Source organism: Heloderma suspectum, chromosome 7 (assembly GCF_057233095.1).
Source record: "Heloderma suspectum isolate Gila_16-S chromosome 7, 16-S_ref, whole genome shotgun sequence".
NCBI lineage: Eukaryota > Metazoa > Chordata > Lepidosauria > Squamata > Helodermatidae > Heloderma > Heloderma suspectum.
Genome location: NC_139464.1, coordinates 101,459,180 through 101,482,559, shown reverse-complemented (window position 1 = coordinate 101,482,559; position 23,380 = coordinate 101,459,180). Strand labels below are relative to the sequence as shown.

Here is a 23,380-nt window from a genome sequence, read left to right as displayed (position 1 = left end):
ATATAGTTTAATACAATTTGTCATCTCCTACAAACCTTAGGCAAAAACACACCCGCCCCCATATCCTGACTGAAAATGGGAACAGCAAACGTTTAATGAAACTCTTCACTGTGCATCGGTAGGCTTACTGGATTTCTCTCTTGGTGAGCTCCAGCACATCTCATTGCTGGTTATTATCTTTAAAGTCCTAAATAGCTTGGGACCCAGATACCTGAAGGAGCACCTCATAGGGACACAGGGAACTGCCTTAAACTGAACCAGAGCACTAGTCCATCTAGTCCAGTATTGTTGACACTGGGGCTGTTCATACAACATGCTAATCCACACTCAGTGGTTGAATGTGGGTTGTTTTGAACTGTGGGTTGTTAGTTGAACTGTGGGTTAGTGTGTTTTCTGAACGCAGCCAGGGTGGCTTTTAACCATGCAGTGTGGTGTATTTTCTCAAACAAGCCACCTTGAAAACCCATGGTTTGTTGTTGGGTTGTTCAGGATGGTTGGCAAGCCACACTGCATGGTTAACAAGCCACCCTGGCTGCTTTCAGACAACATGCTAACCCACGGTTCAGCAAACAACCCACAGTTCAAAACAATCCACACTCAACCACTGAGTGTGGGTTAGCATGTTGTGTAAACTGTCCCAATAACCCGCCTTGTGGAAAACATGCTGTGTTCAGACAACACACTAACCCATGGTTCTGTGTACTACCCACGGCTCAAAACAACCCATACTCAACCACTGAGCGTGGTTTAGCGTGTTGTGTGAACAGCCCCACTGACTGGCTTTGGCTCTCCAGGATTGCAGGCAGGAATTTCTCCTAGCCCTACCTGGAGAAGCTGGGGATTGACCTTCTACATGCAAAGCATGTGTTCTATCACTGAGCTATGGCCCCTCCCCCACTTCCTCCTATATTACCCTGCCTGTGCATTAATGTCTTCAGAGAAAGCCTGAAATCTACAACAATTCCGAGATCGTTCTCGCTTGTAGTATTGTTGAGCCAAGTATCCCTCATCTTGTAAGTGTGCATTTGGTTTCTTTCTCCTAGGTGCAGAACTTGGCATTTATCCCTCTTAAATGTCATTCTGTTGTTTTCTGCCCAGCACTCCAGCCTATCAAGATCACTTTGAATTTTGTTTCTGTCTTCCGAGGTATTAGCTATCCTACCTGATTTTGGGTCATCTGCAAATTTAATAAGCATTAACCATGCAGATGTCAAATGAACCCAGGCTTTTCAACAACAGAGGGAGATGGTATATGTGTTGATGCTTGCTTCCTTGGAAGAATCCGGTAACTGCCTCTGCTCTATAACACCTTTTATAAAACAAAACAAGATGATCTGCTTATTTTTGCAATAAGCACCCAAGCATAGTTATAACATCATTCACAAACAAAATTGAAGCTTGGTGCAAGAAAGCCTTACAGAAGTTGTGTGTGTGTGTGTGTGTGTGGGGGGGGTGATCAAGTGTTCAAATGGTCTTTATTTTTGTTTGAACTATAAGATGTCATTCAATAGCTGCATTTGGATGCAACATTAAACCATCTTTAAGTGTTGCGATAACAAACCTAGGCCCCTCCTTGCCCTCTCCTCTTCTGGGCGTGGCCTTGAAGAGATCAGAAACTTCTGATTCCATTTTAGATTTATTTACCACAGTTTAGTACAGGGATGGGGAATCTCTAACCTTTCTAGGGTACCCTGTCCTGTCTGGAAGCTTCTTTTGCTGTTATCTCCAATCACTGATCAGAGATAAATGATTGCAGATAACCTTTAAATCCCTTGGAAAGAATTGAGCTGCTGCACAGAACTGGATATAGGACAACTGCTTACTTATGAGTAGACATGCAGGGACTTGATATTTGGGATGCTATTTGAAAGTGCTGCAGTTATTCTGTCCTGCTTACTTCTGAGTAGACATGCAGAAGCCTTGTCCTGCTTGCTTCTGAGGCTTAAATGGTAATAATCACATTTGGTCCTGCCAATTCCGCCTTTGGCTTTGCCCACAGATGGCATGTGGCCGACGAGACCTTTTCCATGTTGCAGTTTTGCCCTTGGGCTGGAAAAGGTTCCCCACCCTTGGTTTATCATGTTGACAGAGCCATAAACCGTACTTAGTTTTTCTTATGGATAGAGAAACTAAGCCAGCTACATAAACTATAGTTTGAAGTTCGCTTGCTTCCACTACTTATCACTAAGATTAACCACAGTTTGTTCAGGTTTTGATGAGACAGCAAACTCTGGTTAGTCTAAAATGGAAGTGAAAGCTTCCAGACTCATTCATATGGCTACACCTGAGGAGGTAGGGAGTTCTATGGGAATGAGGTAATTCTCAGTCTCGTAATGCTAAATTATGGTTTAGGTGTTATCTCCGAACTAGCCCTATTCACTTGACATGTGTTTTCTTGCTAGTTGTGAGTGGAAATAATTTTGGCAAAGGTAGTGAATGCGAGTTTATTTGTGAACAAAGTCTCTGTCCATAAAGCTGAGATGAACCAGTTTTACAGTGTGTGACTGAGTCAGCTCAGTACCAATTCTGCAACACACGTGATTTAAAATACTATTTTGGAAAGAGGCTGTAAAGGGATTTGCTATAGTCAACATGGACTTAGTAAACCTATTTCTGCCTTATGTTTACACACACAGAAATAGTAGTATTTATCTTTACAACCAGCTAATGGCATTAAATTTGCCAATGGCCTTGTTATTCAACTTGGGCAGTGCACTCATAGTATACTGCTGTTCTGCTTTGGTATCTGGAAATTTAATCTTATGGGCTGAACTCCAGCAGGCTTATTGAAGGTTAATTAGTCTGTCATCTTTCATTCCACTTGGGAGAATTCACAGGTAGGCAAACGTGTACGAGTAAATGGCTGCTTCAGCTAGTGAAGGACATAACATATGGCTATTTAGTTTGTACTCTTCTCTTAATGCTGTGGAAACACTTCACCAGTTCCAGTCACTTAAAATCACTCTGATTTGTTGTCTCCCTAGGGACGATTCATAGGGAATTTTCTGCCACTGTACAATGACTTCCTTTCCTCCCCCTCAACTCAGTCCAGGAAGAGGCACGCGGAACTGTATCCTGTACTAGTAAGGCAAATGGCTACCTGCCAACCACAGAGTGGTAAATGTGGGATTTGTTTTAAGAGTGTAAGAGAGGCCTGGCTAGGGATCGATGAACCAGTCTGTGTCACTTTCTAACATGTTCACTCATAAGTGTGTTCTTCCCTTCCTGCATTAATCTGCAGCTTAGAAGAACACTCTATGGCATGAACATTTGCATTTAAGCATGCATTTATGGATGTATTTTCTCTCAAAATATGCCTTTTGTTGTCATTTTTGTACCGAGAACTGTGTCACAGCATTTGGAGAAGGCGGATAGCTGGGTTCTAATTCACACATTAGTTTGGGAGGTGTGAATTGGGCCAGTTCATATTGGAATTCTCCCAGATTGAATTCCTGAAGCATCTCTGGGCATCTCTAAATTTAGCGCCTCTGGGCTGCTGAATTGGACCAAGGGTCTACCCAGTCCAGCACCCTGTTTCCAGTGATACCAGTGAACTGGCTCCAGGCAGGTTGCAAGCAGGGCACAAAGTAACCATTGTCTGTTGTTTGTTTATTTTTCACTTGTTACATTTATATCCTGCCTTTCCTCCAAGGAGCCCACAGCAGCATACATGATCCTCCTTCCCTCCATTTTATCTTCAAAAAAACCCCTGTGAAGTAGATTAGGCTGAGAGTCAGTGACTGGGCCAAAGTCACCCAGTGAGCTTCATGGCTGAGTGGGGAGTAGATTCCAGGTGTCCCGAGTCCCAGTCCAACACTCTAACCACTGTCTCCAGCATCTAGTATTTAGAATTACATTATCTTTTGACATAGCTTGCAACTTCGTATTAAACCAGAAATCAAATATGTGTTAAATGTTTTCATGAGACCCAGTTCTATGTGGATGTTGTTTGGGAAACATGGTCAACTGAAGTGTCCCTAAAATGTAATGTACGGTGGTAGCATGTGACTCATTTGAGGCATATTTTTGAAGTGTAGATCTTCATGTCCCATGGACCAGATAGATAGCTTGGATGCATCTGCTGAAGAAAGCGCTTGCTAATGGGAAGTTCATGCTGCAGCTTCTCTAAAGCCATGCTCAGGATTCTTTGTTTTCAGAAAATAGAATTGCCTCTGTCAGTCTTGGGTGCTCATCCTGCTTATTAACAATGCAGATTTTTACTGCTTGAAAGGTGTAGGGAATGATAGGCCACTAAGTTAATTTAGTCTGGTGCTCGTGTTTGCTTTATAAAAGGCTCCTTTGTCTTTATCTTCATTTTATTTTAATGACCTTTAAGAATTGTTTGTACAGTCACTAGGCTTAGGAAAGTGGGTGGGAAATGAGGGCAGAAAGAAATGCAAGATCATCTTGAGTCATCCTAGGGTTTGATGCACTATTATAAAGTAATTATTCTGACGCCATGCTGGCATCAAAAGCTTTCCTCATTTCTTCATTATGGAGGGAGCTTTTTTCTTTTCTTTTTTTTACAGAGGGTAGAAGGAATGTCAGGTAATTGTTATGCTCATGTACTGCAACTGTACCCATTTAACAGGTTTTCTTGCCCTGTCCTAGTTTATGGTGTGTTCCTAATAATACTTGTGCATATCCTACAAATATGATATGCTAGTGCCATGCCAGTTCTTGCTTTGGTGTCAGATTTTGCTTTAAATATGTGTGTCATTACTGCTGAAATTCGTAAGATTGTATGGGCCTGGTTCGTACATAATGGTAAGCCATGGTGTTGTTTGTTGAAATCTGGCTCATCGTTGTGTCTGAATCCATCCCCTCAAACAAACCATACACCACAAATAGAACCCATGGTTTGTTGTTCGCTTATGAAGTCTGGCTTGTTTAAACCATGGCTTGTTGTGATGTTCAGATGCAGAACTGGGGCTTATCCCTGGCTTGTTTGCACTGCTGTCTGCCTTGAAACAGAGGTGCCCAGCAAGAACAACCTGAAAATGAACTGCTCTGAAGGCTGCCGAATGGGCAGGAGATAGGAATATATCCCTATTGACCAGAAAAGGGGAAAACAATCTGTGGTTTGTTCTAGGGAAGTCAGAGAATTCCGCCATGGATCTTGGTGAGGCCAAATGCCAGTGCATTTGGCCTCCCGAAATCCGTGGCGGAACGAAGCCTCCCACCCCACGAAAGGTGCGCGAAACGGAGCATTACCTCCTGCCGTCCGCTCTGACTTGTGAATGGCGGCCGTGTCTGCGGCTGCCATTCCCTTCCTCATTTTAGCCGTGATACGCTACATAAATAATTACGTAGCCTATCACGGCTAACGCAGGAATGCCATTTGTGTCCCTGCGGAGGCCGTGATAGGCTACGTAAGTATTTACGTAGCCTATCACGGCAAAAAAAAACAGCGAACGCAGATGGCGGCGGCTACAGCGGCTGCCATTTGTGTTCCCTTTTTTTTTACCGTTTTAGCCTACGTAAATATTTACGTAGGCTAAAACGGCAAAAAAAACAAGGGAACGCAAATGGCGGCTGCCATAGCCGCCGCCATTTGTGTCCGCTGTTTTTTTTTTTTGGCCGTGATAGGCTACATAAATTTTTACGTAGCCTACCACGGCAAAATACAGTGACGCAAATGGCAGCGGCTACGGCAGCCACCATTTGCGTCCCTGCAGGCTGCCCAGCGGCCGGATGTCCGGCTGCAGGCAGCCCCGGCCGGCAGCTCCGTGGAATCTCCGCAGAGCGGAGCCGGCCAGAGAGAATTTCGGGGGGAGGAACGGAGCGCCTCCTCCCCACTGCGAATGTCACCCTTCGAAAAGGTAAGTGACTTTCATACATCCCTAGTTTGTTCACTCATCTATAAGACAATTCACGACTAAAGCAAAAAAAAACATGGTTAATATAAACTATGGCTTAGTGTTAGGTGTGAATCCTCCTTCCCTCCATTTTATCTTCAAAAAACCCCCTAATGTATAGTTCTAGCTATAGAAGCTAGATTTGTGTGACACCTAATGTACAGATTTGTACAAATATAAAAATCTATGTATTCTGGAGGATAAAATGTACAGTCTGAAGATAAAGAACATGTCCACAAGCTTTTCTTTGGAAATAGGTCACTCTTAGTGCTTTCTTCCTGCTGCTTTAGATTGTTTCTACTCTATTTTTGTTATTCAGGCTGAGGTTGATGATGAGCACCTGTGTGATCTGTGTAACTAAAGCACTGTGTAACTAAAAACTCCACCATTTCTGCACATGTTCTGATGTTATTTGGTGCTTTTCCAATTCCCATGCTTGTGCTCATGGAATGAGGTCACTTAACCCTCTAGGTACTGTTTTCCAAACCAAGCAGTGTAAAAGTTTGGATTTGAAATCTTTCAACAAACCAATCATGTTGGAAGAAACAGCCACATAGGTTAGTATATGGATACTAACTTATATAGCTGTTTCTTCAGACATGATTGGTTTCTTTAAGGAATTCAAATCCAAACTTTACACTGATTGGAGTGGCCTGTGTTCAATGTTTCCTTTTCCATTCCTGGTGGTGTCATTTCCTTTCTATAGCCAGCAAGTCCACTGAAGCCATTTCTCTGTAGTATGAGACAGATGTTTTTTTCTTGTTTGATAGTAAAAGTTACACCTGGGTGCTGATAGGTGGCACTGTGGGTGGCACTGTGAGGGGTACTGGAAAGAATGATATTGGGAGGGGAGCAGCGAAACCCAGGGCAGCTGGCAGGCATGGAGGGAGATCTGGCTTTGGAAGATGGGAACTGTGCCTTTTCCGCAGCTTCTACACACTCCACTCCTACCCCACTGCCACTCGCGCTGGCTCCATACCGACTGCAGGTATGACATGTGACAACAGAGAAGAGAACGTAACGTAGTGATGCATAATGTTATGATGTATAGGAGCATGATGCCATACCATAGTTCCCAAGATAGATTTGGTTGATGCTCATGCACAACAATTCATATATACACAATGAAATCTTGGAATAATGGAGAACTTCTGTCCAAGGCTTTCTTCACACGGAGCTTTTATCCTGCGATTGAGATTGCTCCTTCACGGAAGTTTGCAGGCTCTTTACATGACTCCATGAACCTCCAAGGCGTCTCCTGCACTAAATGCCGTTTGTTCTGTTTTTAAATAGATCATAGAGGGCATCTCTACAGCAGCCTAAAATCCTGCTTTTTGCTTCCGTTTTAAATGCAGGATCACCACGGCTCCCTTTTTCACCCACTTCCTTTCCCTCCTCCCCTTTCCTCCTCCTTCTCCCCATATCTGAGTCTTCCTTACCTTGCATTGATCTCGCTCCTCTTCTTGCGGCTTTTCCTCTGTTCAGGGAGGGAACTCAAGCTGAACACAATGGGGTAGCTCATTGATAGCTCATTATCTGCGGTCTATTTAAAAACGGAACAAAGGGCATTTAGTGCAGGAGGGTCATGGCAGGGTCACAGTGTCATGTAAAGAGCCTGCAAACTTCGGTGAAGGAGCAATCTCAATTGCAGGATAAAAGCTCCATGTGAAGGAAGCCCAAGAATGGACACAAGTATTCATAACTTGATGAGCAAATTATGATTTCTGTTAGTTTGGCCATCACTAATTACAATGAATTCTACAGTATGGCTTCAGAAATCAGATTAGTAAAGATATCTAGGAAGAGATCTAAGCAGGCCAAAAAACTTTCTGGCTAACAAGATCTGGTTTGCAAGAATGCATGTTAGTATTTGTTTGTATCAAGCTGTTTTCTTAGTAGTTCATGGTCCTTGGCGTACATATCAAGGGCTGGTTCATAGTTTAGCATTTTAAGAACAAGTTTAGCCTCATCCAGGGTTGCACGCTCCCCTCTCCGGTGCGGCTGTGATGAAGAGTTTGGAAGCTTTTGCTTCTGTTTTTGATTAACTGCATTTTGCCACGTCATCCAAACCCAGGCAAACTGTGGTCAATCTTAACTATGGATAGTGGAAACAATACAATTTCAGGCCATAGTTTATGAAGCTGCCTCTTTTCCACTAACCATAGTTAATAATTATTAACTACCATTTAGGATTTATACAATACACTAAACTGTAGGTAATCTAAAATTGAGGTGGAAACTTGTGGTCATTATGGAAAAAGAGACGGGAGGTGCATGTGAATTCTGTTTGGGGGTGTGGGGAGGGGTGGACTGGGCGCTTTCTCATAAAACTAACCATAGTACAGAGATCCATTTGAATGCAGCTCAAGTCTCTCTTAGCTGCTGTGGTTCATTCTGGATTCCAATACTCACAAATGTTCCGCTGCCACTCACTCTTCTGTCATGAACATAGTAAACTTTCCTGTGTTGTTTGAAGTCTTCAGTTTTGGGTTCTTGCATCTGCAAATCTTTTCTAAAGCTAGATTTCATAGCTGGATTATCAAGTCTGAACCTTTCTGTTGCCTTTTTTGTCAGTTGACATTGCAGCTCGGTATGGATGACCAAAATACAATTAGTACTTTGAATTCTACATCGTGTCTGCCATAAATCATGTTACCGGCAATTAGAACCAGTGTATTAGTTTATTTTTATTACATGCAGTTCCATCAATGTACACAACATTTTAGAGTGTACCTAAAGCAGGGGTGAGGAACCTTTGGCCAGTGGGACAAATTTGGCACACTAGGCTGGCCCATCTGGCCAAGAAAACAGAGGAGCTAAGCTGGTTGCACACTCCGCTGGCTCTTTGGGACACCTGCTGAGTCTGCTTCACTCCTCTATGTGGGGGAAGGAGATATGCTGTGAAATATGAAGGAGGGGATATGCTGCTGTACACTGCTCCACTTTGCACCTCTCCTGTGTTCCCTTCCGGGAGGTCCAGGGGGAGCAACCCAGCTCTTGGACCCTGTGTTCAAATATGGCAACCATCAGTTCAATTATTTATTTTCCCCCTGCAGTGGAAGGAACTTGTGAGCCCAGAGCTGGATCCTCTCCCTGAGTACAGCAAGCTTGCCAGGGTGGGTGGAGGAGGTGGTGGTGGAGAAAACAGCAACCTACATAGCTTTTAAGTTCCCAACGAGTTTTGGTGACCTAACTCAGGGTAAACCCCCTATTTTTTCCCCTTCTTAACAGAGGAGGAGCTCAGGAAGCTGAGAGAAGAAACGAATGCAGAAACATTGAAACAAGAACTAGAAAAAGAACGTCTGAGGAGGATAGAACTGGAACAAAAAGTCAATGAAATTCTTAAAACAAGGTAAGGGAAATGTATTATATATACATGGTGCTGCATGGCTGGTGATTTAGAAGAGGACAGGCTGTTCTCTAGTGGCACAGAGTGAATGATGGGTAATAAAATCTGATGTTTGCTGATTCCGGCATTGGGTGGAATGAAGTGGGAAATTGGTGATTACAAAGTGATTCTGGAGTAGTGATATTATTTTTGATATTGAATTCTAAATGGCTGGCAAACTTATAAAAAAGGTTCCCATTGGTGTCATTGGAAACTTTTTTCTAAGCATTCGTGCTGCATGGGGTGGGGGTGGATTTTCGTTCCCATTGTGCTTCCCCATATGCCGTGTTCCTAGTAAGGATTCCTTCCCCCCACACCTATAATTTAAAGCAAAAGTAATTTTTACTAAAAGTTAAAGTAAAATTGGAGATGTAGTCATACGCCTAAGCATTAATGCTAATGTGTGGTTTGGCCCTTGGGACTACATTAAAATGTCAGATGCCACAAAAATGGTTAACAGCCTAATTAATTTCCAAGAGCCTCCTTATATCAGTTCATTAAGGGGGGAAATTGGCCTCAAATCTACGTGAAAAAGTCCCTTTTAAACTCTGTAATGCATTTGCTGTGATGTGGTGGCTCATTTTGCTCTGAAAGAGCTTGACTGACGCTGCTGCTTCTTAGGTTTTGGAAATCTGAGCCTAACAAACCAGTTTGTGTGACAGAGAGACCAAACCTGCAAAGTAGGCACAGGAAAAACAGCTTCCCACAATTAAGGGACTCAGCTCTTGATCCCTTTGTTCATTATATAGCCTGATGGGTGGAGGTACATCAGAGCAAATGTGAAAGGCGTTGAAGCATATTTATGTGACAGTAAGACGTAGTAAAGTAATTCAAGTATGGAACTTACTTCCTGCTGCTTTGTGCCTTATATCTTCGGTGCTGGCCTTTAAGAAAGCTTTAAAAACGTATTTGTTCAAACTGGCCTTTCCTGAATAAGTAGTTAATATATGCATTCTGTTCTCAGCAACCTCACATTTATCTTAATTTCCTCAACTCTGATACTGCTGTTTCTGTGTATTTATATGTGGCTGTGTCTAACCCCTTCAGCATTTATGAGCCACTTTGTGAGCTGTTACCTCGGAAGAGCGGGATATAAATGTACTGAATGAATGAAAGAAGTAAGGTGGGAAGAATTTATTTTCTTTTTATCGTGCCCATAATAAAGAAGAAATACTAAACAGTACAGTGGCATCCGTTTTATAGGCTTTTCCATGAGGATGCTCAGAGATTGTCTTGTACTTGGTACAGCATCTGCTGCAGGAAGCACTTTGCCAGTGGAACAAATGTCTAAATGATTTGAAATGGTCTGATAGGCCATTTGTCTGTTGTAAATTGCATTTTGTCAACACTGTTTTACAAGCTGTGAGCTAGTTTATCGCATAACAAAACTGTAATTACTGTTAGCAGTGCCTTATTGGCAAACTGGAGGGTGTAGTTGAGTTTTGCTATTTCCACTATTGCCTCTACTTTCTGGCTTGAGAGTATGGCTCACATTGATGTGTCACCTACCATTCCCTTGGGGTTTCCATTTTCTGTGCCACATACCCATGGGAACAGAAACTTTTGACCATGTGGAATAGGGCCTTTTCTGTAGAGGCACCACAAGAGTGAAATATCTTCTCCAGAGAGACATGGCAGACATCTTCACATTCTAACTCTTGGTATAAAGTTAAATGTTTTGTTAGGTTTTCCAACCATAGCTCTCAACTTTGATTTTGGCTTCTAGCCTTCAGTTGAAGATGCCCTGAGAGCTAAGGAGTGTATAACTGAACACAGGTAAGAAACCGTTATAGGGTTTACGCTGTGGCGGCGGTGGTGATGGTTGCAAAGAGACTGTACTTCTCTGCCACCATTGCATCTGCAAAATGCTGGCCAGCAGACCTCTTTCACGTGGTAATGAGCCTTTTGAAAAAGGGCTCATAGAACTGGCTGACAGAGCCTGCGAAAGACTGCTGTGTTTGCCTTGCATTTTGCAGACAAAATTGCTTGCACTTGTTCTGTTGTAGATGCCATAGTTTTAACAGAGTCTGAGGTAGATGCAGCCAGGACAGTTGCCTGGTCATGTTGTTTTGGATATTTTCCGTTCGTGCAACCTGAGGACGCGGACAAGCTGCTTGGAAGACTGAGGCCTACTGCCTCTTTCTTGACCTGGCTTGTGATATTTGCCAGGACTGGGCTTGCTAGATGGACCTTGGAAGTGGTGAATGTTGCCTTGAGGGAAAGTGTAATTCCTGCTCCCTTTAAAAGGGCAGTTGTGAAACTTTTTTTTTTTTTTAATCAAATTTGGACCCTGTGGTCCTTGACAACTATTGCCCCCTATCAAACATCCTGTTCTTGAGCAAGGTGGGTGGTCTCAATTCCAAGAAGTATTAGAGGAAAGTGATTATCTAGATCCATTTCAGTCTGGTTTCAGCCTAGTTATAGGATGGAAATGGTCTTGGTTGCTCTGATAGCTGACCGATGGATGGGGGGAGTATGACCCTGTTTGTTCTTCTGGACCTCTCAGTGGCTTTTGATACAATCAACTGTGGTTGTCTTCCTGGGATGGGTTTGGGTGGCACAGTTTTGTGCTGGCTCTGATCCTTTCTGGCAGGATAGTCTCAGTCAGCACTGCTGGGGAGATCTACTTCTCCACCTCATGGCCTTTGGCTTATGAGGTGCTGCAAGGGTCCATTCTGTTATCCATGCTCTCTAACATCTACATGAAACTGCTGGGCAAAGTCATTCTGAGGTTTGGGTTACAGCATCACCAGTATACAGATAACATACAACTCTGCCTCACATTTCCATCTTCTAATAACAGGAGGGCTGAGGAAGTCTTGAACAGGTGTGTAGAGTTGGTCTTGACATGGATGAGGACAAACTGACTGAAACTTAATCTAGGCAAGATGAAGGTAATGTGGGTGGGAGGGCCATTTGTCCTGAATAGCAGGGGATCAATTGGTTCTGGATGGGGTTGCCTTCCTCCTGAAAGGCCAAGATCACAGTTTGGGGGTCCTCCTGAACTCAGTGCTGTCTGTGGCACCTGTGACTAGGAGTGTCATTTATCAGCTTAGGCTGATTCTCCAGCTGCAACCTTATCTGGATGCTGCTTGTATGCCTGCCAGAACGTGAAATTAAGCTGGTGGGAACAAGAGATGAGGCCTTTTAGTAGTTGCCCCTAATGGAGCTCTTGACTAGCTGAAATTGAATAAAATTGAATGTCATGGTGTGATTTTCTGCTCTTTGTTGTGTTGTTTTTAATCTTGTATGTTTTAAATTGATTTTACTATATACCTTACATCCCCTTGAGAAAATATAGATGGAGGAGGTATAATGTTTCCAGAATACTATGATCTCTTGGTGCAGTCTGATCATTGCTAACCAGAGCAATCCTGTGGTCCCTAGACAGCTTCCCATGTGCCATAGGTATATCTGGAAATACCCCCCAGAAGCCTTAATCAGACCTCTGATCTAGTAGAAGAAGCCACCACGAACACTCCAACCTCTGACCTAAGCCTTCCCAGCCTCCAACCACACTCCTGCCCCTGCAGAGAAGTTAGGCTGTGAGGCCTGTCTAACAGAATTTCCCTTTTGGAAGGATGGAGAGGCAAAATATGCCTTTGCCATTCCTCTTGGACAGGACAGAGCCTCCGACATCAGAGCACTCCATTGATCGGGCTCCTCACCCTTATGATTGCTCAGTGTGTTAGTTTAACAACCAAGTCTTAAAGTGGAGTTCTGGAGTGTAGGAGTACTGGTAACCATGATTAGAAATGGTCCTGTGCAATGGCAAACCTCAGTTAAAGGAGGGGTGGGAGTGAAGCCAGCTAGCAGTAGCACTAATTATTCCTGGTTGCTGGATATAGCTGGCATGTGGAGACTATTACATCTGCAGTGGTCTTCTATATATTCTTTTCTTGGTTCTTGTGACTTTTGGAATAGTGCCAATATCAGGATATTTAAAAAGTTTAACTGGCCAGAGGATCTGTTATAAACATACGAAATCTTGCTTTATTCTTTTTTGTTTTTTGCCTCATCACTTTCTTGCTTTTATGTTGTCCTTTTTCCATATGCAAGACTAGAGAAGCAATAAAATTAAAGTTCACCATTGCACTAGTATTATATGTAGAATGGCTACTGCTGAGGATTAGTTTATTCTGTTCTAGAATATTTTTAACAATCTATTAAGATCTTAATTTACAAGACCATGTAGACTATGGGAAGAGGAAGGGAGTAAGCTTGCATATGTTTTGAAGAGGAAGAATGCTGAGGTCTCTTTCATGTAACCTCCACACTTCCTAAGCAAGTCATTAATGTATAAACTAACAAACAGAAACACTGGGCCAGTTCTTGTTTGGCTTTATATCCCTTTTAAGACCTTTTTTTGGTCAAAGCTAAAAAATACATGAATGTATTCAGAAGTAGGATTTTTTCTCCAATAGGTAGTTATTATATAGGTTAATGGAATGAACAGTGCAAGATAATGTGCAACCTAATTTAGTATTTCCCAAACTCTTGAAACCAGAGGTACATGTTGTTGTTTTCTTTTCTCTTACTATAAAACATATATTTCATTGATCAGCTCCCAAATGAATAGCCAGACATCCTACTTCAGTAGGCTTCCAGTGTCCCACCTTTCCCTTTGGTCTGTCAGTACTGTTTCTGCCATAGCACAAATTGTCTTAGGGCAGGGGTGGGCAGAAAGATCTCCAGCTGTTTTGGACCTCAACTCCCAGCATTGGCCATGCTGCCAGGGATTTCTGGGAGTTGAAGTCCAAAACAGCTGGAGATCTACCTTTTGCCCACCCCTGCCGTAGGGGACACCAGGATTCCCTTTCTCTCACCTCACTAGTGAGCCTAGCACACCATTTGGGAGTCATTGGCCTGGTAACACATTTTTGCCAGAGTTTGCCTCTACATCTATTTAAAAGCTGAAATATCCTTGAAACTGTAAACCATATTCAAGCGCATTAATGAGTACAGGTATAAACTGACCAGTGGTGTTTTTTTTTTAAAGCTTTAGAGAGATTTAAGTCCCCAAGTAGCCGTTATTTAAAGTAGCTACCCTGCATATTACTTGTTTTGGTTGTAATGTTACTGTTGCTTCTGCTACTTGTAGGTGAAGAGTTTGGGTCTTTGGAGAGGAGTTGAGGGTAGGAAGGGATATTTCTGAAGCAAATGTAATAACATAAATTGCTATGCAACAGTCACAGTGCCTGCCCAAGAACCTTGTTGGAAGTCTGTGGTGCGCTTTGAAGGTGCTCAAGTAAATAACAAGTGCATCTTGTGTTAGGTTTCCTTTTCAACTTGAACATCATAGATGCCAGCTGTAAAAATAAAATTGTTTGCTAATTCCTTGGCACTGACTCTTGGGGTGTTTTGTGGGCTGGAGCTGAATGGAAGCATGTAAACCTGCACTTTGCTGCTGTGTAAAATTATATGTCATTAGCCATTCATGGCCAGCTCTAAATGACATTTCATGCTACTATAATTGTCATGAGACTAAACATGGAGCCTGAGCTGCTGTTACCACCGTACTTGATAGAAACAGCAATTTATCAATTAACAAAAATTAAGATGTTAAACAGATGGAGTGCAGTGGGTTTGAGACTTCTCTTTAGCATGAAGGGCAACTTCAGATGGTATGCAAGGGTTCAGTTGTATTTAGTGCCAGACTCAAGATGTGCCAGCAGCATCAACTGTTTTATTTCTGCAATAGGTCCCAGATTTTGCCATTAACAGATGATGTGATTGGTATCTTCCCTGAGGGTGTCCCTGATTAAAGGGTCTGCTTTCAACTCTGGTTTCAGGGAAGGCAGCATCTCATTAATGACACTAGTTGCACATAAGGCTAAGCCATGGTTTATGTTAACCATGGCTTGTTGCTTTAGCCATGAATTGTCTTGCAGGTGAGCAAACAAACTGTGGTTTGCTTTCCTATTTCTGGTTTGTTTCTCTCCTGCCCATTTTGCCAACCTTCAGAGCAGTTTCATTTTCAAGGATGTGTTGCTGGGCGCTTCTGTTTCAGGGCAGACAGCAGTGCAAACGAGCCAGGGATAAGCCATGGTTCTGGGTTCAGACATCATGACAAGCCATGGTTTAAACAAGCCAGACTTCATAAGCCAACAACAAACCATGGGTTCTATTTGTGGTGTTTGGTTTGTTTGAGGGGATGAATTCAGACAAACCACACCATGGCTTAGTGCTACATGCGAACCAGGCCACTGTGTTCCCCACAATATCTGGACAGGCATTGCAAGGAATGTTTTCATCAGCAAGCTCGTTATTTGACCCAGCTTGAGTATTTAGTCTTGTAAGGGATTCCTTTGTGGGCCACATACATATACATGGAGGAGCACACAAATGTACCTTAACAACAAAGGATAAAACAGAGAAACCAACTGAGACATGGAGCGCTGGTGTAGACAGACACCAGACTAAGGCCCTATTTCTTTCCCAGTTGCAGGAGAATGAACAGTGTTTCACTCTTGTATTTTGGAAAGTTTGTGAAACCCTTTTCAAACCAAAGCACACTGAGTTATGGTAGCTTCCAGTTGGTTGAAGGACAAGGTTTTACTTTCCCTTTGCATGATCTACTTCTAGAGCATCTCTTGTTTCAAGAATTATACTCCTGGATCCTCCAGTGAATGCAGATTTGACCAGTTCCTTGTCGAATGTGTGTGGAAATGCAAGGGATTTTTTTTCTTTGCTCAAAATGCATTGGCTTTACTTGATACTTGTGGGTGGGTGGGTGGGAGGCCCTTATAGCAGAATTCATCGACAAAAGTGAATGGAAGTATGTAAAACTGCACTGCACATTTGACCACTAACCTCATGTGTCAGATACACAATTTATATATGTTTTTATATGTTTATATGTCATGAAAAACAAATGTTCTTCCTGTCTAAGAAGTATTGATTGTGATGATGGATACTAAAAAAAGTGATATAGATCCTTCTTCTAGCAAGCTAGTACATACATGAAATATGTACTTTTGTTGTTGTTTTTGTTCAGTGGGTGAACAATTAGCAATTCTAAATTGCTCTTGTTTTTCTCCCCTTTGGTTTGTTTTAGAGCAGAAGAACCACCTCCTATTCAGCAACCCACAAAAGCACAGACACAAGTCAATGGAACAGGTATATTTGCCTTCTTATTGGTACTCTTAGTGATTTCAATCAGGTTGTCCCCCAACCAGAAGAGTGTGGAAGATAGCCCTAAAAGGATGGGCAGGAAAATATGGCAAGTAATAATTAATTTGACTTAGGAGACTGAAATTTATTTGAATGTGCAGTTCCTTCTGTTAACGAGTCCTGCTACACTGGAGATGCAAGGCCACTTCCTGTGCTAGTAGGTAGGGTGGATAACAATATATGATTTAAACAAAAATCAGCTTTTAAAAATTTAAATTGGATTTTGTTGATTTTTTTTTAAAAAGGTAAATAATAGGTTTGTCTTTAAAAATATCTAAATGAATATTAAACAATCCAGACAGATGCAACAATGGCCCCTGCCAGATATATTGGAGTGGTTCGCACGTCACAATGAGCCAGCCCGAGAATGAGCCACCATGGGTTGGTTATTCAATGCTAACCCACAGTGGTGACAACGGACCATCATCCTCCCTGAGGCTTGTTGTGGCTTGTTTCCAGCTTACTCCTTTTGCCTGCTCCCTGCATGTATCCCAGGGGCCTTTGTGGCACAACTCCTCTATACTCCTGCTGTGATTAGATCCTCTCCCCCATTTTTCTTGTCTTGCGAAGCACCTGTATGCCACATCTTCACAGTGGAGGGGTGGGGTGGTTGAGGGTTTATTTATTTCCTTTAACACTTTAAGAAAAGCCTCCTTGGCTGCTCCTTGCAGCCTGTTCCTCTTCCTAAATTTTTAACCATTCCCTCGGGGGGGGGGGGATTTGGCATGCAAACAGGTAGGGGGGAGCTTAAATCCTCCCTCCCACATCACCATGGTCCTGAATTGCGGGGGTGGGGGGCATGCACACTTATCTCGAGGTAAGTTAATCATACATACACGCACAGCTGTGCTAACTTGATTCACACGGGGATAAAGCTGGTTGCTATCAAATGAAGCACCAGACTGGAGGAGGAGGAGCGGAGGGCACTGTGAGGAATGTTCAGGTTTTTCGCTGCTCTTGCTGAGTGCCTCTCTAGCCGTGTCAAACAAGCCATGCAGCACCCTCTCTGCCAGGTTCAAATGTCACAACAAGCCACCCTGAACAACCCAACATCAAGCCATGGGGTCTGAGGGTGGCTTGTTTGTGAAAAGTAAGTTACCCTGCAGAAACTGCACCAGGTTAGGACATCACGACAAGCCACCATGGGTGATAACCCATGATGGCTTGCCATGTCATGCGAACCAGGTTATTGAGTTAAAGGAGGCTTTTCTAATATATATGAAGGACCAGTGTGAAAGGATTGTTGGTTTCACTCCAACAACCCTGCAAGGTAGGACAGGCCTAACTCGGCCCCAAATTTCCCCAAAGTAACCCAGTAGCTCTCACCCAGGCCAATAGGCACTGTATTTAGCACTGAAGTTATTCAGATAGACCACACCAACTGAAGGTTGGATAAAAGTTTATTGAAAAGGGAAAGGGCAAAGGGAAAGGACTACAGGAGAGAAGGTAGGTTGTACAGGAAAATACAAGCAAGGACAAACAAGAACAAAACTCTAAACAAAACCAAAAATGCCAAACCTCAAGGCGCACACTCCCAAGAGTAAAACAATAAAACTAACTAGTCTATCCTATACATACCAGAGTATGGGCTTCTCAGGACAGCTATCGACCAGCAGCACACCCTAGTACCGTCAGGGCCAGAAGAGACACCCACCCCGTCCTTCGCTTTCTTTTTATTGTCTAGCCCTAGCAACTCCAGGCAGATTTGGAGCACCCAATCCAAATTCAGTCTCAGGTCACCCCATCCCACCCTCTCAAGGAGGTTGCATCTTCCCACCAGGGAAGTTATCACTTTCCCAATTAGGCAGAGCAACTCCTGGTCTTGAGCTGCCAGGCTGAAAAACGGCCCAACTCATCAACCTCCAGGTGCTGTGGTATACGTGACTATCCTAATAGCCCTCAAAAAGCTTTACTCTATTAACACATTCTTAACAACCAGTTTGATCCATTCTCAAATATGAATATTTATACTCCACCTACCAAACACAGGCATTTCATTTTTACCTGAGGTGAATAAACTGCTCTAGTTTGCCCAGTAACTATCAGACTTTGCTTCTAGCTATCAGTTATTGGCATTTCATTTTTGTTTGCCACTTTGTTTTTGTCAGGGAAGGGCTGGGCCGAGGCAGAGTGAAGCAGAAGCAGCGATACTAGAAAGATGAAAAGACAATTGTCCAGTGTACAGGTCCCTATATTCTCATGCTTAACCTCACAAACGGTCATGGGTACTGGTCATAACTTAGGACAGATCCTGTATGGGAATATTTAAAAATAGCCTCTAGATGGCTGGAGATAATGGGAGTTGTAGTCCAACACATCTGGAGAGCATCAGTTTGGGAAAGGCTGCTTTAAAGACATTTCCTTTATAGATAAAAAATACAAAAGGATCTGAAATATACAGTAAAAGAAAAAGATGTAAGGACTTGTAAGAATGGAACTGTAAAAACACCCTATGTGGTTGTAAATTAACATGGCTTAGTGGTTGGTTATGAAATATATATCAATAGGAAACTTGATTTAAATCTGCCTTTTCTCTTGCTGATTTAGATAATCACTCTGCTGTAGGACCTTTTCCCAAGAACTAGCAAAACAAAGTAGCTTTTTACTTGACCAGAAAATGACCTTGTCTCTCAGAGAGAGAGTGGGAAAGGGCATTATATTTTCTGATAAAGTATTCTTGTCAGACTCTCTTATGTCCATGAATGCCAGATATTTGCTGTGTAGAGTTCTAAAAAGATGTCCAACCAGTTCATTCTGGGATGGCCACAAGGAAATGGCAGTCTTTGTTGACTGACAATAGACAGTTGCCTAGAAATAGGTCCCATAAGTTGTGAAACGGGGAAACGGGTGCAACACTTTGGGAAAATATGGGAGTATTACATCTCATTCATTACATATGAGCCACACTACAAAGCTGCTTAAACTTCATGTATTTTTATGAATTTCTCCTCCATTACATCTGGCTGCCTTTAAAGGTTTTTTCCTATATGAGCCATAGTGCAAAGCTGTTTAAATTATAAGCTTGTGATCTTTTGTATGAACGTCACTCTCTTTGTTTCTAGCCTCCTTTTTGTTTTTTTCCTATTTTTCAAAGCTTTCTTCTCTCTAGAACCTGCTTTCTCTGTGAACATTGATTTATATAAGCATGAAGAAATAATACGTTTCCATTGCTTCTGGAGCAAAGACCTTTTTCCTGTCTACTCTGCTTGTTAAAATCAAATTTGAAAGTATTTAAAAATATATATAGATTGAGTCTGAAACTCCTCTAAGGTGGCTTGGTGTAATGGTGGTGGAAATGTTCTTTGGGGCTTTTTACAATATTAATGCCTGCCATTGTGATCATGGAAGGGTCAAGCAAGATGCCAGGATCCAAGATGACTGCTGGAGCACTGTCTTATTAGCTATTGGGCTCTTACTGTAGGCCAGCCTTCCCCAACCTGGTGCCTTCCAGATGTTTTGGACTTCAACTCTCATCAGCTCCAGCCAGCATGGCTAATGGTCAGGAACTCTTGGACTTGTAACCCAAAATATCTGGAGGGCACCATGGTTGGGAAGGTGCCTTTGCTATAAGCTACAATGCAGATTTGTCATTAAAGACTACCCACAGTATAATGCAACCAATCTGCAAACTAGTCAGGCTGGTAAACAGACTGTGCGTGTCAGTGCATTCAGGCATGGGTAGGACCACTTTGCCATGCGAGATTTTGTGACCAGGTCTTTTGTCTCTCGAAAAGTTCAGTCTCCCAACTGTTGTGTCACTGTAATGCCTATAAACGCCAATTCTGTTGCCATCTGAGGAATTCTGTCTGTGTTTTAGAATAATTGCTTGCACAGTTGCTGTGCAACTGTGCATCTAAGCTAATTGTTTAGATGTAATTATAAAAATAATGTGTTTTGATCATTAGATAAACGCAGCCATATGGTATGTTCAAGAGTTCAGAAGTGGGTTTATGACAAATTTGGGGAATACATTGAAGACTTCAGATTTCAGCCAGAAGAAAACACAGTAGAAACAGAAGAACCACTTAGTGCTAGAAGGTAAATGATACTAGAAGATCCATTTTATTATTTAAATAATACTAAATGCTAAAAGCGTTGTGATCAATGTAAGTAAGTAACAATCAGTAAAACGTAAAAAAAAAGGCTTATCTAAGACTTTTTAATTATGCCAGCTTCCATGGATGCAGTAATTGAGAAACGTATGGAATAAGAGGAAACATAATAAAGGTTTGCAATAGGCTAGAAGTAAGAAGAAAAATCATCAGGCTGAAAATCTATACTACAATTTATTTATCACATATTATTCTTGTCAGCATGCAGCCCAATCCTATGTATGTCTCCTCAGATGTAAGTCCTACATGGGACTTATTCTTAGGTAACTGTACATAGGACTGCAGCCTTAGAATAATTTAATATCAAAAGTTTATATCATATTGGTATGGAAATGCTGGCATATAACATACGGAATGTCTTTCCATGGGAGGTATGCCTGGCTCCCTCCCTGACTATTTTTAAATGGGCCTTAAAGACTTGCATGTTTCAGTCTACTTTTAATTGATGCTATATTCCATGTTTTACATGTTATAGTTTTAACTGTTGCGGATATTAGTTATTTCTATTTTAGTGGTATTTTCATGCTGTTTTAATTAGTTGTATTTATTTATTATATCTATATCTATTTATGATACTTAATATAATAAAATCTCTAAACGGTTTACATACAAAGCACTAAAAACCAAAGTTAAAACATATATAATACAAATAACAATAAACAATTATAAGTTATAAAAACATAAAACAGTCAAACAAAGCAGCATCATGCTCAATTACAAACTAAGGAAAACTTGTATACACAGGTAAGTTTTCAAAGGGCATTTAAAAAATAATTTCATTATTGTGTTTCACAATTTCACACACACCCCACACATACATTCATACATATATTTTTCATTTTGTAAACTCCCTTGAGAAGGTTTTTTTTTTTTTTTAACCTTTGGAGGTGGTATAAAAATATTTTAAATAAATAAATACCATTTTAGAATCAAGTCTGTCAGATATACCAACCAAAACCAGAAATGTGTTCATCCTTCAAAGAGGCATATCACATTTTGTACTATTTATTTTCCAGGCTTACAGAAAATATGAGAAGATTAAGTAAGTATCTCACAAGTGTTTATATTTATGTAACATTAGTGGCATTTATATAGTTGATATATAATAGGCAAACAGGGTTGAATGACATTTACGTGGATCTTGTAGCAATATAATAGTACAGTTTCACTACCTCACTGTCACGAACACATAATGTGAAATGAATTTACAAGATAAAGTCTGCTTTAAGCATTTGCTTTGGGCTGTAATCTGCTTCCAGATTACGGCCCAAATTAACCCTGTTGCTTTTCGACTGGCTCTCCCTCCCTCCATGAAAGTGCATCCCGTTTTTCATCGCTCGTTACTTTCCCCACTGGTCTCTGGCAACCTCCATCGCTCAAACTGTACCCCCCACCCCCTGTTTTGGTGGTGGTGGGGAGTTTGAAGTCGCCAAGGGATTTGTGACACTTCAGCTAATGGGAACTCTGTACTCTTATCAAGATAAGATCAGCAGCAAATGTAACCACACAATGGCCTGTCCCAATCCGGAGCACCTATTCCAGATTGGCCTACGCGAGGTTCTGCCTTGGGCGGGTCCCAATCAAATCTTGCCAATCAAGAGTGTTCGCTTTAATCCAAAGAATTAAATAATGTGTCAAACCCCGTCAAGCTAAGGAAATGCAATTGTAAAAGCAATTGTACAATTTTCCCTTAAACAAAAATCTCTAAAAACTTATTGGAGTATATGGGAAACTGGGACTTTAATTTAATTGCGGCTTTAAAATACAGTAAACATTGGTAATGGCATAAATATTACTGATGCGTCCTTAAAATAAAGCTTGTGTAATACAGGAGCTAATTAGAAGCTGAGAGAATACATTTTCAGTGAAGTGACCTTTCTAACTGGGTTGGCTCTGAAAAATGGATGCTCTTATTTTTTTTTTTTTAATGAAGAAAGGCTTGTGAATGAGAACATATTCTCTAGGTATGGAACAGAAAAGACTCAGTTGGCTGTCAGAGCCCCACTTATATTCAGAATGATTGTTCTATTCATTCTAGTTTTATAGGCAGTAAGTGTTCCTTATCAGCTAACCGGAGGTGGACTAGTTATGCAAATCATGGACATTATCCAATGCTGTCACAGTTCTGGCGCTAATAATGCTGTGCTAGCACTAATGATGTTGCAGTAGTGTAAACAAATGCTACTGCAATGTCATTAGCATTTGCTAGGCAAAGGGAAAAAGTGATTTGCCACCTACCTTTGGTAGTGTGGTTTAATGCTGAATTTTGGTGGCAAATCGCTGCTTTTGCCTTTGCCTAGCAGGCACTAATTATGCTGCGTTAGGATCGGTTTATGCTAGCACAATGTCATTAGCGCCAGCGCTGTGACAGCACTGGATACTGCCCTATATGTTTCTTTTTTTCAACATAAATCATTTGCAAGTGTTGGAGTTGCTTAATATTAATCTGAAACTATTCAAGCCCTCATGTTGAGTCATCTCACACTCCAAGAATTACAAGAATGGAGGCTTTGCCTCTATTTGTTCTCTCCCTATCAATGTGAGTGTCAGGGTTGTAGCTGAGCCCATAGAGTCCCAAAGCAGATCTGATTCTGAGAAGGAGATACAATTCGTGGGGAAGATGTCCTAGTGCTGGTGGACTCTGGGGCTACTACCAGTTTCATGGCTGAAGCGTTTGCTCGGCAGCACAGCATTCCTGCTTTGCTCCTTCCTACCCCTTTGAAAGTGGAGACTATCGACGGGCGTCCTCTCTCTTCGGGAGCAGTCACTCGGATCACGACTCCAGTCACTGCATTCCCAGGGCCATGTCAAGCAGATTCAATTTCACCTGGCCAAGGTGCCCCAATACC

At 41.9% G+C, this 23,380-nt stretch overlaps 1 protein-coding gene across 6 annotated transcripts in view; it reads left to right on the top strand.

Moving 5' to 3' along the window:
• The window catches only part of GRAMD4 (GRAM domain containing 4), a 121,979-nt gene that overhangs the window by 57,147 nt on the left and 41,452 nt on the right, over positions 1-23,380 (top strand). For all 6 annotated transcript variants that reach the window (XM_084810980.1, XM_084810976.1, XM_084810975.1 and 3 more), the window contains 4 exons: positions 9,090-9,210; positions 16,304-16,365; positions 20,325-20,457; positions 21,548-21,573. In XM_084810980.1, coding sequence (XP_084667106.1) covers positions 9,090-9,210; positions 16,304-16,365; positions 20,325-20,457; positions 21,548-21,573 — 342 coding nt within the window. The remainder of the gene's footprint in view (positions 1-9,089; positions 9,211-16,303; positions 16,366-20,324; positions 20,458-21,547; positions 21,574-23,380) is intronic.